This window comes from Hippopotamus amphibius, chromosome 2 (genome assembly GCF_030028045.1).
Source record: "Hippopotamus amphibius kiboko isolate mHipAmp2 chromosome 2, mHipAmp2.hap2, whole genome shotgun sequence".
NCBI lineage: Eukaryota > Metazoa > Chordata > Mammalia > Artiodactyla > Hippopotamidae > Hippopotamus > Hippopotamus amphibius.
The window spans coordinates 84,184,601-84,204,394 of NC_080187.1; the positions used below are offsets into that span (position 1 = coordinate 84,184,601).

Sequence of the window (19,794 nt, forward strand, 5' to 3'; positions counted from 1 at the left end):
AAAGAGGAAAGGCAAATGGCAAATGAAGTTGTCCCTAGAACCCTTAGCTGGCCTATCCCAGAACTCTGTTTGCTCTCAGAATGACTCCTACACACATTGTTTGGCAAGTCCTGAACAATAGCTCTGGGGTCCCCAAAATTCATTTTCCCTTGTATCACTTAGAGGTTTTGAGTATAGGTCTTTGGGTCTGTAAGACCAAAATGATCCACAACCCAGTAATATTTTGAATTTCATGCATGATGTTCTAGTTCTCTAACAGACAAAATGAAGGTATGTTGACCCCCCTAATTGGCCAACCACTTTAGGGGAAAAAATGGAGATAAGATGAAAACCACTCACTGTCCCTGAGCCAGCTGGTATTTGTGGTGGGAGTTTATAATAAATTTCTATTGCTGAAGCCACCCAGTCTATGGTGCTTTGTTATGGCAGCCCAAGCAGACTAATACGCTGACCATATGGACATTTACCTTTTTTTAAAAAATCTCATTTTTGAATAGATTTCCTCTGTAGTAAAGCACTCCATGGAATGTTTATTGGAAGGCACCTTCACCTGCCAAATAGATGTTGATTTCAGAGACTTTCACTGTATTAAAGTGTGACTGTGCATTTTTGGTAATTTTACCTTTGAGAGCTCCAACTCTAGTATTGTTTTTAACTCTGCACAAAACACAGAATCAAGGTGTCACAATATTATGAGTCTGCTTGGAAGCTTTGTTTCAGATAGAAAGTCTACGTACAGCTTATCTACTGAAATAAAAGAGCATTTTCTCCTTAGGGCTGTGGAATTTTCCCTTTCATCTTATTTACAAAGGTCTTCTATTTATTCCTCTTACCAAAGAGGAAAGTAAATTAGATTGTTGGCATCACTACAGTCAATGAATGCTCAGTAAATGTTGGATGAATGGATAGATAGGGGAACACAATTATTGCAGTTTCCACTTTCACATGAAGAAAATTGAATTATAGAATTTCATTGCTTGGAAGTATCATAATTCACCTAGTCAAACTTCTCTTTCCTGGATGTCTTTGAAAAAATTATTCTCCTAACCATTTACTAAAAATAATAATAATAACTAACATTTATTGTGTTTACTCTGTGCCAAGCACTGTTCTAAGTGCTTTTCCTGAATTTTCTCAGTTAATTTTGTAACAGCAATCATGTTGTAAAAGAACATTCTGGAGCAGAAGTGGGTCTTCTTTGTCTATTGATCCCTTCTCCAACAATCCCTTCATTAGGTAAGGTACTTTCAAGATTTCATCTCTCTCTAGGAGCCTCCCACGCACACACTGCACAGGCGCACACACCTTTTCATCGGTTCCCAAGGAAACCTAATTGGAAAAGTAAAACATGCCACCTTTGTCAAACAGAGTATTTTTAATGCTTCAATAATGAAAGAGGACAAAGGTAGGAGGAGAAGCAGATCATCCCTGTTCAAAGACGATGCTGTTTTGCTGTGCATATTCTTCCCCTGAGGTTCCACTGGCCTTTGAACAGGGAATGCTAGAGTCTGGAAATAACCCTCCTCCTATTTCATTTCTTGCTAAAGTTAGCCTCAGGAAAGTTTATGATTGTAAAGAGCTTAATCCATCTCCTCCAGCGTCCCCTAGATATTCATTTTAGAAGTAGCCAGTACAGGATTATCCACAGTTATGGGTATCAGAGGTGACATCAAGCAATGAAATGCACATGAAATCTCGAGCCCTCATTTTGGTTTACTTGGTTGTCATCTCCTCCTACATCAAACCTGGGCTAAATTTCTACATTTTTTATTTGGATAGAGATGCTAAAGAACAAGTCTTTCTTTTTCACCTACACTTGAAGTCAGCATTCATTGATGTCTTATCAGTACCCACATTTCATTTTTAAATTTGTGCCTGGCTCCTTGGAGATATCACTCAAGAAGATAGAAGAGGGAAGAGAGCATCACAATGGCCCCTCCTCCCTACCCACACCCAAATCTGCCCTTCATTTCCCCTTCAAAGCTGCCCTGGATCATATAGCAAAAATACCATAGACTGTGTGGCTTTTCCCCCCTGCCATTTTGGTCTTCGTTGCTCACACTGGCTTTCTCCAGCTGTGGCGAGCAGGGGCTATTCTTCATTGCAGTGCGTGGGCTTCTCAGTGCGGTGGCTTCTCTCGTTGCTGAGCATGGGCTCTAGGTGCATGGGCTTCAGTAGTTACAGCACACGGACTCAGTAGTTGTGGTGCACGGGCTTAGTTGCTCCGTGGCATATGGGAATCTTCCTGGATCAGGGCTCGAACCCATGTCCCCTGCATTGGCAGGCGGATTCTTGAACACTGCACCACCAGGGAAGTCCCCAGCTGTGTGCTTATTAGAAATTTATTTCTCACAATTTGGAGGCTGGGAAGCCCAAGATCAGGTGTCCGGTGACAGCCTGCCTCCTGGTTCATAGATGGACATTTACTCCATCATGTGGCAGAAGGAGCAAACTAGCTTCCCAGTTATGTATAAGGACACTAATCCCACTCATGAGGGATTACCCTGACCTAATCACCTCCCAAAGACCCCACCTCTTCATACCATATCACCTTGGGGGTTGGGATTTCATCATATGAATTTTGGAGGGACGCAAATATTCCATCCATAGCAGACTCAAGAAAAGGAAAAAGGTGCGCCTAAGAATCAGATGTTTCTGATCAGCTTTTTCAAGAGAGTGGGCCATCCAAACCACCAGAAATTAGTTCTAGGCTCAAGAAAATCAAAAACAGAATTATGTCAATTATATTCTTAGTGTTTGCCGTAGCTAGCATTTTCGTTTTAGTAGATTTGATTTATTACGAAAAGCTGGGAAGCCTGGTGTAATTGGACTTAAAGCACGTTCATACCTACTTTTTAGGAGTGAGGAGGGGAGACTTTGGGTTGGGAGTGAAATGAGCCTGTGAGCTTCCTTCGGCATATCACTTCATCTTAGGGTCCTCAAGTCAGGGAGCAGGGTGGATCAGTGACCCAGGGCCCCTCCAGCTCTGAAATTCTGGGGCCCAAAGCTCCTACACTAAATGATTGCAGGGGTCTATGTGATTGCAGCTTGTCTTTCATGATCATTCAGTGTCCAAATGATGAAATGAAGGACAAGCTCTTGGACAGGAAGGTGGTCCCACATTAAAACATTGCAGGGGACAAAGAAGCTCTGCTTCACAATGACAAGGTTTTTAAGGACTCTGGGGACCCAAAGAGGTGAGGTGCACCAGGTCCAGATGCCTTACAGGTGGTACATATGTGTTCTTTTGCTATTCCAGCATTGCCGTTGATTTGCCTGAAGTCACACAGCTAGTTAGTGGCAGAGACGAGATGAATGGCAGAAGGGAAGAGGATTAACATTGGCTGATGCCTTGGTCTCTCGCAAGTACTGCGCATCCTGCGATTGCTTGGGAGATACTTTGCCCAGTCTGTAGACGACTGCCTCCCACGTAGCCTGGATATTTCACGTGTTTTATTAGCAGCTTTTGTTGAGGGTCACAGTTTTAATATTCTTGATGCACCCACCCAGCCTCATATCTCAGGCCTGGCCAGTGTTTTTGTGGATGTCTCTTCCCACTTCCAGCCCCTCGGGGTCCAGTTGGGGATTCGTAACGTGCACCGCTCTCCGTGAGCTTTGCCCCATTTAATCGTTCGTGTGGGCATCTGTGTGGCTGAACAGTGTAGAGGTAAAACTGATTTTTTTTCCTACAGATATAAATTGTAGAAACAGCAGCAACAACAAATATATTCATTCTTTTTAAGTAGAAGTACAAATCACTTAAAATCTTCACCTTCCCCCAATCTGACCCTGGCCCAGTGTTTTAGTGTAAATGAATTATATTTTTACATAGATATGTAAGTACTGACATTGTATGTTCTCCAGCTTCATGCCACACCAAAGGGTCTCTCCAGTGAGAAGAGCTGGCATTCCTGAGTGCTGAACTGAATGGCCCTTTTGTGGGGATTAAGGAATCAGACCGCCACCAAGTTGAGACGTAGGCAGATGCAAACGGTCCTCTGAGATTGCTCCTTGTGAACTGGAGATGAGATGTTATTACCAATCAATAAAACTGAACTCAAAGGTGGCCTATTTTCAGATGCCTCCCGGGTGTTCATTTTAATTCTGTGATAGCAGAGATTGCATTAAAGTGGGCTCACCTTCATGCAGGAATCTTGCACAGTGCCCTTCACAGACAAGAAAAAGAAAATGAGTTACTTCCGAGAAATACTTTTCTGGCTGGAGAGGCAACTTCTGGACTGATGAATCCAACTCAAGCCCCTCCACTGGCAACCTGATACTTCTTCTGGGGCAGACCATCCAGACCAGGCACAAGGGGAAATAGTAAAAGATTCACGTGCAAAGAAGCTGAACAAATTCTCATGATACTAGGTCACAGACGGGCAGGCTGCTGCTACCCCTCTCTTTCACTAGATAAAGGAAAAGAAAAATAAGTTAATTGCTCCAGAGACCTCCCAATAGGTGCTAACTGACCCCTGGAACTGTCCTCTTCTATCTGTAGGTGTTCTGATAGCCAGACCTCCAGATGCCAACCTTCAGTATTGATAATGAATCCAAGAAAGTAGTTGTCCATTTGTCACGTAGAGTAACATCTCATCTCTCTCTCTTATTCTCTCTCTCTCTCTCATAAAGGTATCCCCTGAATTCTGTTGCACCACTGCAGAGTTTTATTTTTAGGTCTGCCCCACCTTGCTTCACAAAGATTCAAGGCTGCTTACAAAAGTGCATCTGATGAAAAAGGGTAAAATGACTAGTTGTGAGAAAATTTAGCAAAGGATGGAAAGGAAAGGAAAGGAAAAGAGTAAGACTAAAGTAAGTTGAGTGCAGATTCCAGGGCTGTGATTGCTAGACAGAGGTTACACATTTGGCTCTGAACTCCCCAGTGCAAAGAAATAAATAGTATCATTTCCCTGATTCATGGATTTCTCAAAGTTTCTCAGAGGAAGCATGACTTTTCCTAGTGCTGAGATGTGAAAGATGTTTCTCCCTTGATTCCTCATAAAGATGACACTAGAGCAGCCAGGATAAGGTTCCACTGTGAGCAACCAAAAATCCAAAATAACAGTGGCTTAAGTAAGATAGAATTTTATGTCTTTTCCAAGTTTTATAGGCAGCCTGGGGCTAGAACAGCTCTTGATGGGTGTTGAAAGTCAGATTCTTTTACCATTTCTCCACCTCGTGATCCAAGATGGTTGTTCAAGCTCTGGCCAAAATGTCCCCATTCCTGGCAGCCACAAGTAGGAAGGAGTGATGAAGGATACACCCTCACCCTTTAAAGATACATCCCGTAAATTGCAGAGGGTACTTCCCTTTCCATCTCACTGGCTATAACTTAATCCCATGACCACTCCTTGCTACAACAGAGGCTGGAAATAGAGTCTTTATTCCAGGTCCAGATAAAAGTAGGCCTTCTATCACTAAAGCAGTATAGTAGGTTGCTAGGGCTGCTATGACAAAATACTGCAGGCTGGGTGACATCAACCACAGAAATTTATTTCCTCATGTTCTGGAGGCTGGACGTCCAAGATCAACCTGTCTGCAGGTTGCTTTCCTCTGAGGCCCCTCTCCTTGCAGGTGGCTGCTGGCTGTGTCCTTGGATGACCTTTCCTCCATGCATGCACATCCTTGGTCTTTCTCCATGAGTCCTGATGGCCTCTTCTTATAAGGACACCAGTAGTTTGGGTGAAGACCTGCCCCAATGGCCTCATTTTAACTTAATCACCTCTTTAAGGGCCCTGTCTCCAGTCACAGCTAAGGTCCTGGGGGTTGGGGCTTCAACATATGAGTCTGGGGAGACACAATTCAATCCGTTAACAGGCAGAGTAGATACTAGAGAACAATCAGAAGCTCTTGCTACATAATTTGCCAGCATCCCTGTAACTAGATAAAGAATTAATTCTTTGGAGCCATTTGTTCTGTCTCCCCTTTGAAATTTGTCTCCTTCAAATCAAGGGTCCAAAACTTAGTGCACTGCTTTCTATCTAAAAGCGCTCAGTGAATACTTGCACATGGTGGTAGTCACCACCCAAAGAATCCCAGCTCAAGCAGAGAAGGGCAGCCAGGGTTCCTGATTCTCCACCACCTACTGTTCCCACCAGGCTGCACTGACTCTTTCAGAATCAGACAACCAGAACATCACTATGTGGAAACTTAGAGTTGTGTGTTTTACTCTCAGATTTTCCATGTCAGAGATTACAAGGCCCTAAAGCAGTCATTGCTGCCCTGGTTTTGTACAATTCTAGGGATTCTACGGAGACCCCAACAGATCTCCAACTATTTTAAACCCTTCTATCATGAGACATTTGACTTTTTTTCTGGATCATTTTGCCTTGTTTTGTTTTCTATGGACATGCTGCGGAAGTTTTAGGAGGTAAGGATGGGTTGTTGCAAGGTCAAAGTCAGGATGCCGCAACTCCAGGAAAAGCTGGAAAATCAGTGCCCACCCTCTCCTGGGGTTGAGATAAATGAGCATGCCAGCAGCCCCAGCTTGGGCAAAGGCAAATCGAGTCCCAGACTTGGAACAGTATTTTTTTTTCCACTTTTCTAACTAGCTTGCAAGCTGTCGCCCATTGAACCAGAGTGAGATTGCACTTGGCAAAAAGACAAAGAGAATTTCCCCTAAAATATGCCAGCAGCTTTGCTCCCCAGGCACCTCTCGAATCCCCTGCAGGGTTCTGGGCTCCTATACTTCTCTATAGCAAGATTCATCCCAAAGAGACTATGAAGTCCCTGAGGAGAGCACTATTTGTACAGCCTGAGACCCAATCTCTTCTTCTTATCCATTTCTGCCCTGCAACAGCCACCTCAAATGCAGCTTTTGGAAGCTGTACAATATAGCTAATTGTTTGCGTTGGACAGTAGTGTGTTTAGAGCTTATGCATCTAAACAGACAATTATTTTCTACTATTTGCTAGTGGCACTGCCTGCCTGGTGACTTTGGCAGATGGAGAAAGGAGCTAATCCGTAGGTTATAAGCAGAAGGGTTATTGATGAAATGTCACCATCTGTTGGTGTCATTAAAATGATATGAGTCATAAAGAGTTGCTTTTGTTTTTTTCTCTAAAAAAGGTTAGCTTAGAGTTTAAAGAGAAGTTGCTAGATTGCAAATGGCAGTGGGGGACCCGACTGGGGTCATGTCAACTCTGGAATGGGGAGGAGCCTTGAGGAACTCACCAGATCACCCTGATGGGTCTTCAAGGACGTGCTGGAATCCACAATCTGAGTAAAACCACCTACCTTGCATGAGACAGGGTACTTATCAGGCACAATGCAGAGTCTCAACTCTCCCACAGTCCTCCCTATTCCTGAGGCATCTACCAGGTGGGGAGGGGAAAGTCATTCATTTGGATTAAACAAGAAAAATCGTATCTGGGAGGGAACAGTTAAAATGCATCTGTCTGCTAATCTTCATTGGTCTCATTACATAGAGATTATTCATGTAGTCAACTGACACCTTGGGAGGCTGGTGAGGCCAACAGGGAGTGATATTCTCTACATCTGCTCCATCTTCTGGCAGGAGGTGGAGGTGGCTCCAAAGAGGAACCAGGGACAGCACACCCAAGCTTCTGTCAGGGATGGGTGAAGGAAGCAGTGGATGGAACCTAATGAACTACAGAGCCAAGGAAACAGCTTTTGGTTTTGCTGCCTTTCTCTATTAACTTCCTATTTTCAATTTCATTGATTTCTGTTCTAATTTTTATTATTTCTTTTCTTCTGCTTACTTTGCACTTAATTTGCTCTTCTTTTTCTAGTTTCCTAAGGTAGAAATGTAGATTACTGATTTTAGATCTTCCTTCTTTTCCAACATATTGCATAGCAAAGAGATGGAGAGCATAAGAAGCATATTTAACGAGGATCCAGACAACCAAAATAACTGTGCCGACTTCCTAATTCTGCCTTATTACCTAATCCTCTTAATTCCCTCATATTTGGAGTTTAAAATTCTTTCACCCACTGCCAAGGACATACACTCAAAAGAGAAAGAACCTTTTTCAGTATGACTTAAGATTAGCTTTTTTATTTTTTATTTTTTTAACTCCTGGAGAGAAAGTGGGGGTGATTGTATAAACCACTACAAATCCTTTTGGCAGTACTAGGGTATAAATTATAAATAAATAAACAGAACACGGCAGCAAGTCAGGCCTCACACCCAGCCCCGCCTCTAGTCTCGTCCTTTTCCTCTGCACCAACTGTCCTGAGCCTGGCCCACCTACCACCTTCTTAGGGAGAGTGGTGCTGGTGGGATTCAGTGCTGCTGCTTGAAATAGTACAGGATGCTGGAAGCAAGAGCCATGGGTGGGGGTAGGTGGGAGGGCAGGAGCTGCATGAAGCCTGTGTGGGTTATTTATGTGGTCTCAAAAGGAAGCATCCATGGAAAAGTTCCTATTGATATTTTTAGATCTGATGCTTGGTCCTGCTGCTACACTTTCATTTTTAAACAAGCAGGGAAGGGGGTGATTGATGCTGTCTGCAGTGCTGCTTTGGAGGCTCAGAGGGCCCATCTGACAGGCTAGTGGTCATCCTGCCAGGCCCTGATCTGCCTTCTGTCCCTTCTAGCTCTGGGACTTCAGAAGCTGCTGACTTCAGCAGGCAGCGAATAAAACGCCGGCCGCTTGCTGCCAAGTCAGAAACTCTGAAGTTTCCCCGCTGGCTCTGCAGCCCTGTGCACTTGACACCCACAGGTTTAGCGTCCTCTACTTCCATACTCTGTTTCTCTGTGAATGTGATATATGTTTGCATAATAAGCCTTTGGCCTGAAATAAAATGGTTTAGAATTTAATGAGGTGATTAAGCAGGTTAAAAACTCACCACCACGCAATAATCCATGAGCTTAACTGTTCCAGGGCCAACTGAAGGTATTGTTACTGTTTTCTGTGGTTACTTTCATTTGCCCGCTCCAAATCAGTGTTCTACAAAAATGATTTTTAATTATTTTAATTAAAAAAATGGATTCCCAAGGATTCTGAATCCTGTGGCTTTCTCCTCAAGAAGGGAGGAGGAGAAGGTGGGTATCGGGGTCTTCTGCTCTGCAGACACGGTTTCTCCTAAGTTCATGGATCGAAGCTGGAGTCCACTCCAGTTGAATGATCGATTTCAGGAAAGTGAGAAGCTGCAGAGTGTTCAGGGAAAGGAAAGAAAGTTCTTAAATTCTCATGGCTGAGCAATGTATTGTGTGTTCCTGAGATTCAGACTATGACAGATGGGGTTCTCTTACAAACCTGAGAATTATGTGGACGAGGGAGCTGAAATGACCCAAGAAAACTCCTAATGAGATCCGGAACTTCCCTCCATGCTTTGTGGCCTGCGACGTTATTGTCTTTTTTGTTTATTTTCTCTCTCTCTCTTTCTACAACAGACCACAGAGACGGGTGAAGAGGAGGAGGACCAGCCTCTCAGCCTGGCCTGGCCTTCTGATACCCGCAAACAAGTCACATTCCTAATTGTCCTCCCCATAGTGTTTCCTCTCTGGATTACCTTACCTGATGTTCGCAAACCTGTGAGTAAAGCATTTTTTAAATGGATTTCTTGTAAAAAGCACAGCATATAACCGTATGCATAGTCTGCTTCTACGTGTCTTAAAAGCAAAAGGGGGTGACGTATTCACATGTGTGTGCACATATATGCCTGAAATTTCTCTGGACAGATGCACAATAATAGTGATTGTTCTGGTTATTGAATCTACTTAAAGAACCACCCCAAAACTTAGTGGTGTGACATGACAACATCTCACGCTGCTCTCGGAGCCTGTGGATCGGTCATTTAAATGGGCACGTTGGGATGGCTGGTCTCTGCGCCACAATGTCTGGGGCCTCAGCTGGGAAGACTCAAATGGCTGGGGGCTGGAATCACCTGGAGATTTCTTCGCTGATGTTTCTGGCACCTGGGCAGAGGTGATTCAACATCTGTGCTCAGCTGGGATTGTCTACTGGGGAGCCTGACACGGCATCTCCATGTGACTAGGTGCCACCTCACAGTATGGTGGCATCAAGATAGTCAGATGTCTTACACAAGAGATCAGGCCCAGGACTTCCCTGGTGGCGCCGTGGTTAAGAATCCACCTGCCAATGCAGGGGAGATGGGTTCCATCCCTGGTCTGGGAAGGTCCCACATGCCACAGAGCAACTAAACCCATGTGCCACAACTACTAAGCCTGAGCTCTAGAGCCCATGTGCCACAACTACTGAGCCCACAAGCTGCAACTACTGAAGCCTGAGCACCCAGAGCCCGTGTTCCACAACAAGAGAAGCCCCCACAGTGAGAAGCCCACACACCACAATGAAGAGTAGCCCTCACTTGCCGCAGCTAGAGATAGCCCTCGCACAGCAACGAAGACCCAATGCAGCCAATAAATAAATAAATAAATTTATTTTTTTAAAAAAAGAGAGACCAGAGCCCCAAGAGTGGGTGTTCTAGCAACACAAGGAGAAGCTACATGGTCTCTCATGGCCTAGTCTCAGCAGACACATAGCCTCATCTCCACTGAACTCTACTAGTCAAAGCAGTCATAAGTCTGTCGATTAAAGTGGAGGAGACAAAAAGTCTCTGTAGAATATATCAGTGTCCTATGGCATATGACACCCTTGATGGTAGCAGTTTCAAAGAATTTGCTACCATGTTTCAAAGCCACCTCAGTGTTTGTCCCTGCAAAGGGGAACTGAAGGCCTGAGGCAGAAGGGTGGCTCACATTTTGTTGAATATTTGTGCACGTGAATTATTCACTCAATTCAAAAAACAAAGAAATGCTTTCATGCGGTGTAAATGCCTACATATCTGGTCTGCTCCCTGCAGTGCTATTATCATTACCACGATCAATATCGTTATCTACCACTATTACGTACTGGGTGCTGTGAACACAATACCATCTTATAATCAGCAAAGTACACTCTGAGTGTAGATCAAATCAAAAGAACATCCCCTCCCGTTGTTGTCAAACTGGGTTCTTGGGCCACTGTCCCAAAGGGTGAAAGAACTAATGAGAGATAAGGAGAAACAGCTCTACTTTTTATTATGGCCCTACACACACGTACTCATTCAACAAAAGTGTATACCTACTATGTATCACGCTGTACCCTTAGTGTTTTCCATAAGTTCTATTGTAAATCGCAGGAAACACCTAGAAAGAAGCTTAGGCAAAAAAGGACTTAACTAGCTCATGCCTGGCCGCTTCCGAGGACATGGAGCTGAGATTCAGACGCAGGCCCATGTGACCACACAGCTTGGGCTCTTCCTCATATTTCTTGATGCCAGAAGGTAGAAATCTGAAAACATCATTTCTAAAAACATTTGGACTAGAATACTGTGGTAACATCCAGCATAATTTAGCATCCCTCTTCAAGAGCCCCATGATGATCCCACTTTCCTCCCTTGAAAAAGACTGGAGAAAAACCCTGTCTCATTACCCTGACCTAGAAATAATCCAGCCTGATAGAGCCTTGTCTTGTCAAGTACAGGCCAGGAATGACCCCTCACGTAAGAACTCCTGACATTAGATGAGTCCTAGGAAAGGATGAATGTAGCAGGTGTGGCTCATTTAAAGCACTATCTAGGTTTCTTTGTTCAAGATGTTATTACAGAGCATCTGCTCTATGCAAAGGCCGGGCTTCCTGGAAACCTGCAGCCAAATAGCTGGAAGGCGTTCAGTTTCTTCTTGCCTCCTGTCACATTGACATTTCTGAGATGTGCGTGCTCACGTGTGCTCACTCATTCTCTCTCTCTCTCTCTCTCTCTCTCTCTCTGTTGTCATTGCTCTGCTCTTTATTCCAGTGCTCTTGCTTAGCTCAGGGTGGAAAATGAGGGAGACAAACAGGGTTTTCTAAATCCCCATAGCAGGCTAGTGTGATATGGCCCAGAGAAGAGGGGCCTGGGTCACTGATAAGACTGATTGATTTTATAAAATAATGAACAAGGACCTACTGTATAGCACAGAGACCTATACTCAATATCTTGTAATAACCTATAAGGGTAGAGAATCTGAGGAAGAATATATATGTAATATATATTGGTTAGCCAAAAAGTTCACTCGGTTAGTGAATATGCTATTCAATAAAATTCTTGGTGAAAATGAAAAATGTCTTTTATTTTTACTTAAAGCCAAACGAACTTTTTGGCCAAGCCAATATATAACTGAATCGGTATACTGTATACCTATACTACAACTAACACAATATTATAGATCAACTACCTCAATAAAAAATGTTTAATAATAATTTTAAAAATAAATTTTTAAAAAATGAGTGATTGATGTCAGCACACAATGGCTGAAGCCATCAGGAGAATATGCAGGAACGGGAGGAAGCTGCCAGTGACTCAAGGCCCTGGAATCTCAGGGTTGGGTGGGGCTCTTAGAGCGAAGGCTGGCAGAGTGCTCCTCCTGTCTGTGATCTGAGCTGATAGGTCAAGGGAGCTGTTAGGGAAGATCAGAGGTCTCAACCAGTAACTCCCGGACAACAAACAGGACTCCACCATGCCTGGGGTTACCTGGATCAAAACAGAGGCTGATGCTATTATCCCGAGGGGTGCAAAGCAAGCAAATACAGCTACACATGACACTCCACCCACAGCATCACTGACTGGTCGTTCACTGAGCAGCACCTGTGGAAGCCAGGTCCTGCAGCGTGAGCTGGCGTGGCCGATGGGGCTTTTGCTCACTGCACCCCCCAGGGACATCCCTGATGGACTGGATTTTTTTCCTGTCTCTTTCTGAGTATACCATGTGCTGTTCCAAGCAGAAATGAGACTCTTAGGTAGAACATTGGGTGTTTCTAGATTTCCTCAGCAAATATTTATTGAGCACCTATTATATGCCAGGCAGTGGGCTTATGCCCTAAAAGAGATATAAAGACACATTAGCCACAATTCCCATTTTTAAGCAGCTCTAAACTCCGTAGAGGAAACAAAGCATGCCCACATGGAACTACAGGGCAAGACTGCACAGCTGTACTAGTGAGAGCTGCTAAACTCGAACCCAGGCCTCCTGACCCTGGAGCATTCTCATGCTGCCATGTTGACTACAGTGGTTTTTCCCACACAACTAATGACCTGTGCAACCATGGGAAAGTCGCCTCTCAACTCCGGACCTCGTATTTCCTCCTCTGTGAAATACAGGAGTAGGGGAAGATCTCTAGATTCCCTGCCAGCCGTGACATGCTGTGATTCGGGACAGCATAAAGATATAACCATCAATACAATATTGCTAATTTAAGGTGACTCTGTATACCCGTTTGCCCAAGATAGTCCCAGTTTACTCTCAAAGTTTACTGGTTTGAGTTATACGGTCATTCTTTGCATACACAAAGTGCCATACAAAAGCATGCCCGTTGATGTAAAGGCCAGCAAGCAGCTTCTTGCTCAGGCTCAGCTCGGGGAGTCTCATTAGGTTTGATCTTGTATTGGTTAGCTTTTGCTGTGTCACACACCACCCCAAAACTTAGTGGCTTAAAACAGTAAGCGTTTTTTAGCCCGTAATTCTACAAGTTGGCAATTTAGGTGGGGCTCAGTCTGACAGTCCTGATACTCACTTATATGGCTGGGGGCTGGTTGTCGTAGGCGTATGTCAGCTGGAACACCTCGTCTGTGTTCCACATGGTCCTGTAGCCTTAAGCAGGCTAGCCTGGACTTCCTCACATGACAGCCAAGTTCCAAGAGTAGTGAGAATGAAAGCGCAGAGCTGCAGCGACCTAGTTTAGAATCTGCATGCTGTCATTTCCACCACATTCTATCAGTCAGTGCAAGGCATAAGGCAAGTGGAGGTCCAAAGCCTTGGGAAATAGACCTCATCTCTTCATGGGAGGAATTGCAAAGTGATGTGGCCATTTTTGCAGTCTACCATGGTCCTCATGTCCTGCCACAAGGGCCTCTTGAAAAATTATCCAGGGAGAGAAGAAAACTATTAATTAACAGACACTTGCTGTTCCTCAGAGCCGGGCAGCTCTGCCTCCTGAGTAGTTTTTGAATTACCCGTGGAGATGAACATCCCAAACCTTGATACTAATTACAATGAAAACATGATTTTTTTAAAATGTATACATCTCGTTTCAGAGTAAATAGTACTCCCACTTGTTTTTATTTCCACTTCATTTATATGCAAATTATATGACAGTGTTTGTTGATTTATGTATACTTCCAGCTCAGATAATTAACATGGGCTTCACTTTTATAGTTTTCTTAAATTAATGGCTTTGTTTTAAAAGTACAAGAACTGAAATGCAAACCTTAATGAGGAATATGTCTTTGATGATAATTGAAAATAAGAAAGGAAACAAAGACCCACGAGTTTTATTTTCTCATGGCCTAGGATGGGTGTTCTTACAAAACAGGAATGCATCTCATGAGATATCAGGACGTGACCCATCAGAGCTGGGAAGGTACCTTGAGAACCCAGCTAAGTTTTTGCAATTTCTATGGTGCATTGGTTCATTCACCAAGTATTTATTGTGCCTACTCTGTACCCAGCATGGTTCTAGCAAGGATGGAGTGATTTAGGCCCTGAGAAGTCGAGTGATTTGTCCAAGCAAAACCAGCTAATAAGAAGCAAAGCCAAGACTCTAGGCCACGTCTCTGTACTCCCTTTCACCTCCCTGTGTTTCAGTTTTCTCATCTCTTAAAAATCAGAATGAGGTTAATATTCTCTAATAACATCTGCCATTACTGTCTGAGCACTTGTTCCATGCCAACCAGTTTGCTAGACACTCTGTGTGAAATCCTCAGAACTACTAGATGTTGTTATTACCCCCATTTTACAAACAAAGAAACTAAGAGTGATTAATTTGTCTCAGGGCACATCACTGGTAATTGATGAGCAAGGCTTTCAATTCTGGTCATAGTAATCCAGAGACCATACTTTTAATCTTTAACAGGATTGCTTTGGAGACCTTTGGTAAATATGTGTGCCCCAGAACCTTGCACAGAGGAGATGTTCAGTGAATATTTGTTGAATTTAAATAAGTAAGGAGATGGCCAATTTGTGCCACCGGCTAATGTCCAGTAATGTTTTTCAAGCCAAGAAAATATCACTCTGATGTACTAAAAGCTTCTAATGAGAACATTAGCTGTCAATTATACAAGTAAACCATTACACTGGGAACAAAATGGATACGTGTGCCGGCCAGCACATGGACACAATTTGCGTTTTGCTAATTGGTATGAGGCCCATTCCAGCAGATGTGGGGATGAACCACCATTACTAACCATAGATTGACACATCAGACCTTGGCCTGAAGAGCTCTTGTCTTCCTTCCAATGAGACTGGTAACTAAATAACTATATAGGTGCTACTGGGCAGTGATAACTGGAGTGAGACCACAGAATCCAAAGAAGGGGAATAGTCCAGAAAACAATGAAACAAGAAATTACCTGGGCTGTGAGACTGGAAAGGGTAAGGTACTATGACAGTCAGCAGACACTTAACTGTTGATGCGTGAAAGGTCGATGCTTCCAAAGCAGGAACAAGATGGGAGGTTGGGTGAGGCAGATGGTCGTCCAGCTGGAATGCTAGCCTGTATTTCCCTGATGCTCTTTATTTTCTGACATTCAGCGCATAGGCCATGATGATGATGATGATGATCGTTATGTGTCCAAAGCCGGGTATATTTTGAGCATTGCTGGCCCCGTCTTTCTTTAGGAAGAGGATACCCGAGATGCCTAACATCTAGGAATATGTGCTGTGTAGTCAGACAGACCTAGATTTGAATTTCACATCTAGTTCAAGGTCTGGGTACGGAGTAGGTGCCCAGCCTTTACGTACCCCTAGTTAATGATGAAATTTTACAAAGAAAAAAATTTTTAACCTTTTTTTTTTCAGAGTTACTAATCCAACACTAAGTACATTTAGATGTCCATTAATTACTAATTGGCTTCTTAAGACTGATAAGCATCAAATTTTGAATTACAGAGGTTTTCACTAATATGGTGGTGTGAACTTAGCTCCTTTAAATCCTTAGTCCGATTCCTTACTTTCTGCCTTTTGACTGGGAATGGTCTATGGTTCAGGGATGATAGTTTTCAGATGAGAAATATGTTCAAATAATTTGATTCTGACTTATGACACTGTATCAATGAACAGACATACAGGGGTACAAAAATTAAATAATAAAATAATAGTTACATGCTTAGTAAGTGAGCTAAGCTGGAAAGGAGACAGTCTATGAAATGAGGACTGTCCTAGGATATCCAGTCCATGTGCCGTGTCCTAAAGTGTGGAGATGTCACTCCATTCCCTCCCAGGATGCTCAGAATCAAGCTAAAGACTGGCTGCTGCTCAAACCACACGCGCAGCCCCACATCACAAGAGTGGCCCTTCTCTTCCCTGTGACAGAGCCTGGCCGAGGGAGATGAAACCCTCATCACATCTAGGATCCTGAAACAGTGACTTGTGGCCAGAGGAAAACAATGGGGACTCAAATCAGCTAAATGCCTTACCTGGGAAAACTTGATTTCTTGGCAGTGGCAATTCCAAGGTCTCCAAAATCCAGCTGAACTCCTCGCTTTAAAAGAATTTGTTTTCAAAGTGCATGTCTCAAGTTCCACGTTGAAAAATTGATGACTTTTTCCCCATAACCCATTAAATAGTGCTCAGGTCCCCAGGAGTCTGAGTCTTTGGCTGAAATACTTTCCTGCTAAGAAAGGGAAGGAGTAGGGGAAAACGTTTAAGAATAAGGTTGTGGCTACTCACTGTGGTCTGATGCTTTCCCCAATTTAATCAAGCCCACTCGTCTTCCAAACATCCCAGCTAACAAATGGCCCAAGAAAAACCATAACCATTGAAAGAAATGGTTATTGTGAAATTTAATAGAACCATATGAATGATAATGAAAACATATATTAAAAACTTGAAATTAGTGGAGAGAACATAAGCCTGTTTGGAGCGATAGAGACTGTGTTCATCATTATAGATATTCAAAAGATTACCATGTACAGGTTTATCTTTTCCTTTTAATGAAGCTCTCAAAAGCCATGGCAGAAGTGTTCTATGTGACTGCCCAAGGTCAGCCCTCAGACAAGTGAGATAGCTTTCATCCAAGTCAACTCCAGGATTCATTTCTCTGGACAAAATTGGATGGCGTTATCAAAGCAAAAAATGAGATTGTTTTTCAAAGTGGAAAGCTTTGAAATAAAAAGTGTTTAGCAATAAGTGAGAGACTCTTTGAGAGCATTCTGTTATCTGAGTATGTTTTAAAGGATCTCAATTTTGCAAAAAGGGCTTTAACAGGACACCACTACCATCCAGTGCAAGCGTGGGTTTCCCTATAGTGGGATGGATAAGAAACACTGCATTTTGAGTGTCTGATTTTGGCTGATGTTTGAAAGAAACTTTAAAAGTGCCCATACTATAAGCCTGAGATTGCACAAAGCCCAGGGCTAGAAGCATAATTGGACATAACATAGTGAGGGGTGGAGAACAGGAAAGAAGAACATTCCCAGGAGTGTCTACTCTGCCACCCCCGTGGAGAGCAGCACAAGTGAGCATCATGTCCTGGAGACTGGCCATCCTCAGGAATCTGTATTAACTGTGGTGATGGTTTTCTCTATGTTGCTTTTCCTCATAGTTCATTGCCGAGACCAGCTCGGCGACTTGGGGCCAGTGACGGGTGCCACAAGCTTAAAGAAACACAGACACAGATTTAAGAGAAAGATGGGACCAGGGGACTCAAGACCTCTAGGATCAAGAGCCCCACTGATTCATCCCACGTTGCTTTTATTGAGCTCTCAGCATTCAAGAAGCAAGATAGCATAAGGTTCTCACACTCCCAGTTCCGTCCCACAATCAAGGTTTTCTTTGAAGTAACCACATTTCTTTTTGCATAACTTTTTGCACAAAGGGCCTCACATGATTGGGGGCAGTGGTCTTTTGCAAGAACAGCAGAAGGACCATCAGTGCGTGCGCTTGCACAGATCCTTGCTGTGGTGAGAGGGCAGCTGCTATTGGCCAGGTCTCTGTTTGCCTCCTGGGTCCAGATCTGAGCTGGGCGTGGGAAGCAAAGCAGCCCTGGGGGCAGGAGACCTCCCTTAGAAGGGGTGAGGGTCTGTGCCCCACCCCTGTTGGCCCCTCTGTGACTGTGCCTGTCTTAGGTTGTTCCTTCTCTGAGGAATCTTACCCGTCTCTGGCTAACCAGCCATCCTCCGGGGCCAAGCAGGGTGATGTGAGGTGTGCAAGTGAGGGAGGGGAAGCGCCCCCAAAGAGGGTCAGTTCTCTGTCTCCTCAGTAGCCTGTGCCCCCATGGCCTCCACGCCCAGCACCTGCCCCTGATGGCTGTGCCCCGCGTGCGCATGCAGTTTTCTGACTCATGCTGACCCGGTTTTCCTAAGCCCGCACCCTGAGCTCCTCCGCTGCTCAAGCAGGACATCCTGCAGCCAGTTGCTCGGCCCACAAGCTTTAATTACTTTTAGTCATATTTCGTGTAACATTTTCAAGGCTTCAGAAAGACTTCTGAATGTTTCCCCACAGTTCATGGGACCATAAAATGAGCCAATGTATTTTTTTTTATAAATTATTTATTTATTTTATTGGCTGTGTTGGGTCTTTTTTGCTGTGTGCGGGCTTTCTTTAGTTGCAGTGAGTAGGGGGCTACTCTTCGTTGTGGTGCGCGGGCTCCTCATTGCCGTGGCTTCTCTTGTTGCAGAGCGTGGGCTCTAGGCTCGTGGGCTTCAGTAGTTGCAGCACATGGGCTCAATAGCTGTGGCTCACGGGCTCTAAAGTGCAGGCTCACTAGTTGTGGCACACGGGCTTAGTTCCTCCATGGCATGTGGGATCTTCCTGGAGCAGGGATCGAACCCGTGTCCCCTGCAACGGCAGGCGGCTTCTTAACCACTGTGCCACCTAGGAAGCCCCGAGCCAATATATTTTTGAAATTGATCCTTGTTAAATGTAATTAATCCCATGGGCTTTCTGGCATATGGATTATTAGGATGCATGGGTTGATGCAATAAAAACTGATTCTCATGAACCTGAAGAGAAGGTAGAAAAGGGAGCAGGAGAGGGAGAGAGGACGCGGGGTATTGAGGGATGGAAGGCAAGGCTGAGAAACCAAGCCCTGGAAAGGGCAGGAGCAGAGAGCATCCGAGCAACCAGCAGCAGGGACAGACATTCTCTTCAGAAGACTTCCATCTCAGGAACTAGCTCTGTGATGGTTTGGCTTCCACCAATTTCACATTCTCAAGAGAGAATCATAATGTCCCAGCTTGACTACCGAGACCAGCTCAGCGACTCGGGGCGAATGACGGGTGCCGCAAGCTTAAAGAAACACAGACACAGATTTAAGAGAAGGATGGGACCCGGGGACTCAAGACCTCTAGGATCAAGAGCCTGGCTGATTCATACCACGTTGCTTTTATTGAGCTCTCGGCATTCCAGAAGCACGATAGCCTAAGGTTCTCACACTCCGTTTCCTCCCACAGTCAAGGTTATCTTTGAAGTAAACAAAGAAAGGCCTCACATGATTGGAGACAGTGATCTTTGTTTGCCTCCTGGGTCCGGATCTGAGCTGGGTGTGGGAAGCAAAGCAGCCCTGGGGGCAGGAGACCTCTCTCAGAAGGAGTAAGGGTCTGTGCCCCACCCCTGTTGGCCCCTCTGTGACTGTGCCTGTCTTAGGTTGTTCCTTCCCTGAGGAATCTTACCCGTCTCTGGCTAACCAGCCATCCTCCGGGGCCAAACAGGGTGATATGAGATGTGCAAGTGAGGAAGGGGCTGCGCCCCCAGAGAGGGTCAATTTTCTGTTTCCAAGGTAGCCTATGCCCCCATGGCCTCCACGCCCAGCACCCTTAGTTCTTCCACTGCTTGAGCAGGACATCCTGCACCCA

The 19,794-nt window shown here is 44.4% G+C and overlaps 1 protein-coding gene across 3 annotated transcripts in view; it reads left to right on the forward strand.

Moving 5' to 3' along the window:
* SLC24A2 (solute carrier family 24 member 2) overlaps window positions 1-19,794 on the forward strand; it is a 233,707-nt gene that overhangs the window by 202,198 nt on the left and 11,715 nt on the right. For 2 of the 3 annotated variants that reach the window (XM_057722749.1, XM_057722750.1), the window contains one exon: window positions 9,365-9,496. In XM_057722749.1, the coding sequence (XP_057578732.1) occupies window positions 9,365-9,496 (132 nt within the window). Of the gene's footprint in view, window positions 1-9,355; window positions 9,497-19,794 lie in introns of all 3 variants that reach the window. The other variant, XM_057722748.1, reaches the window with a different exon arrangement.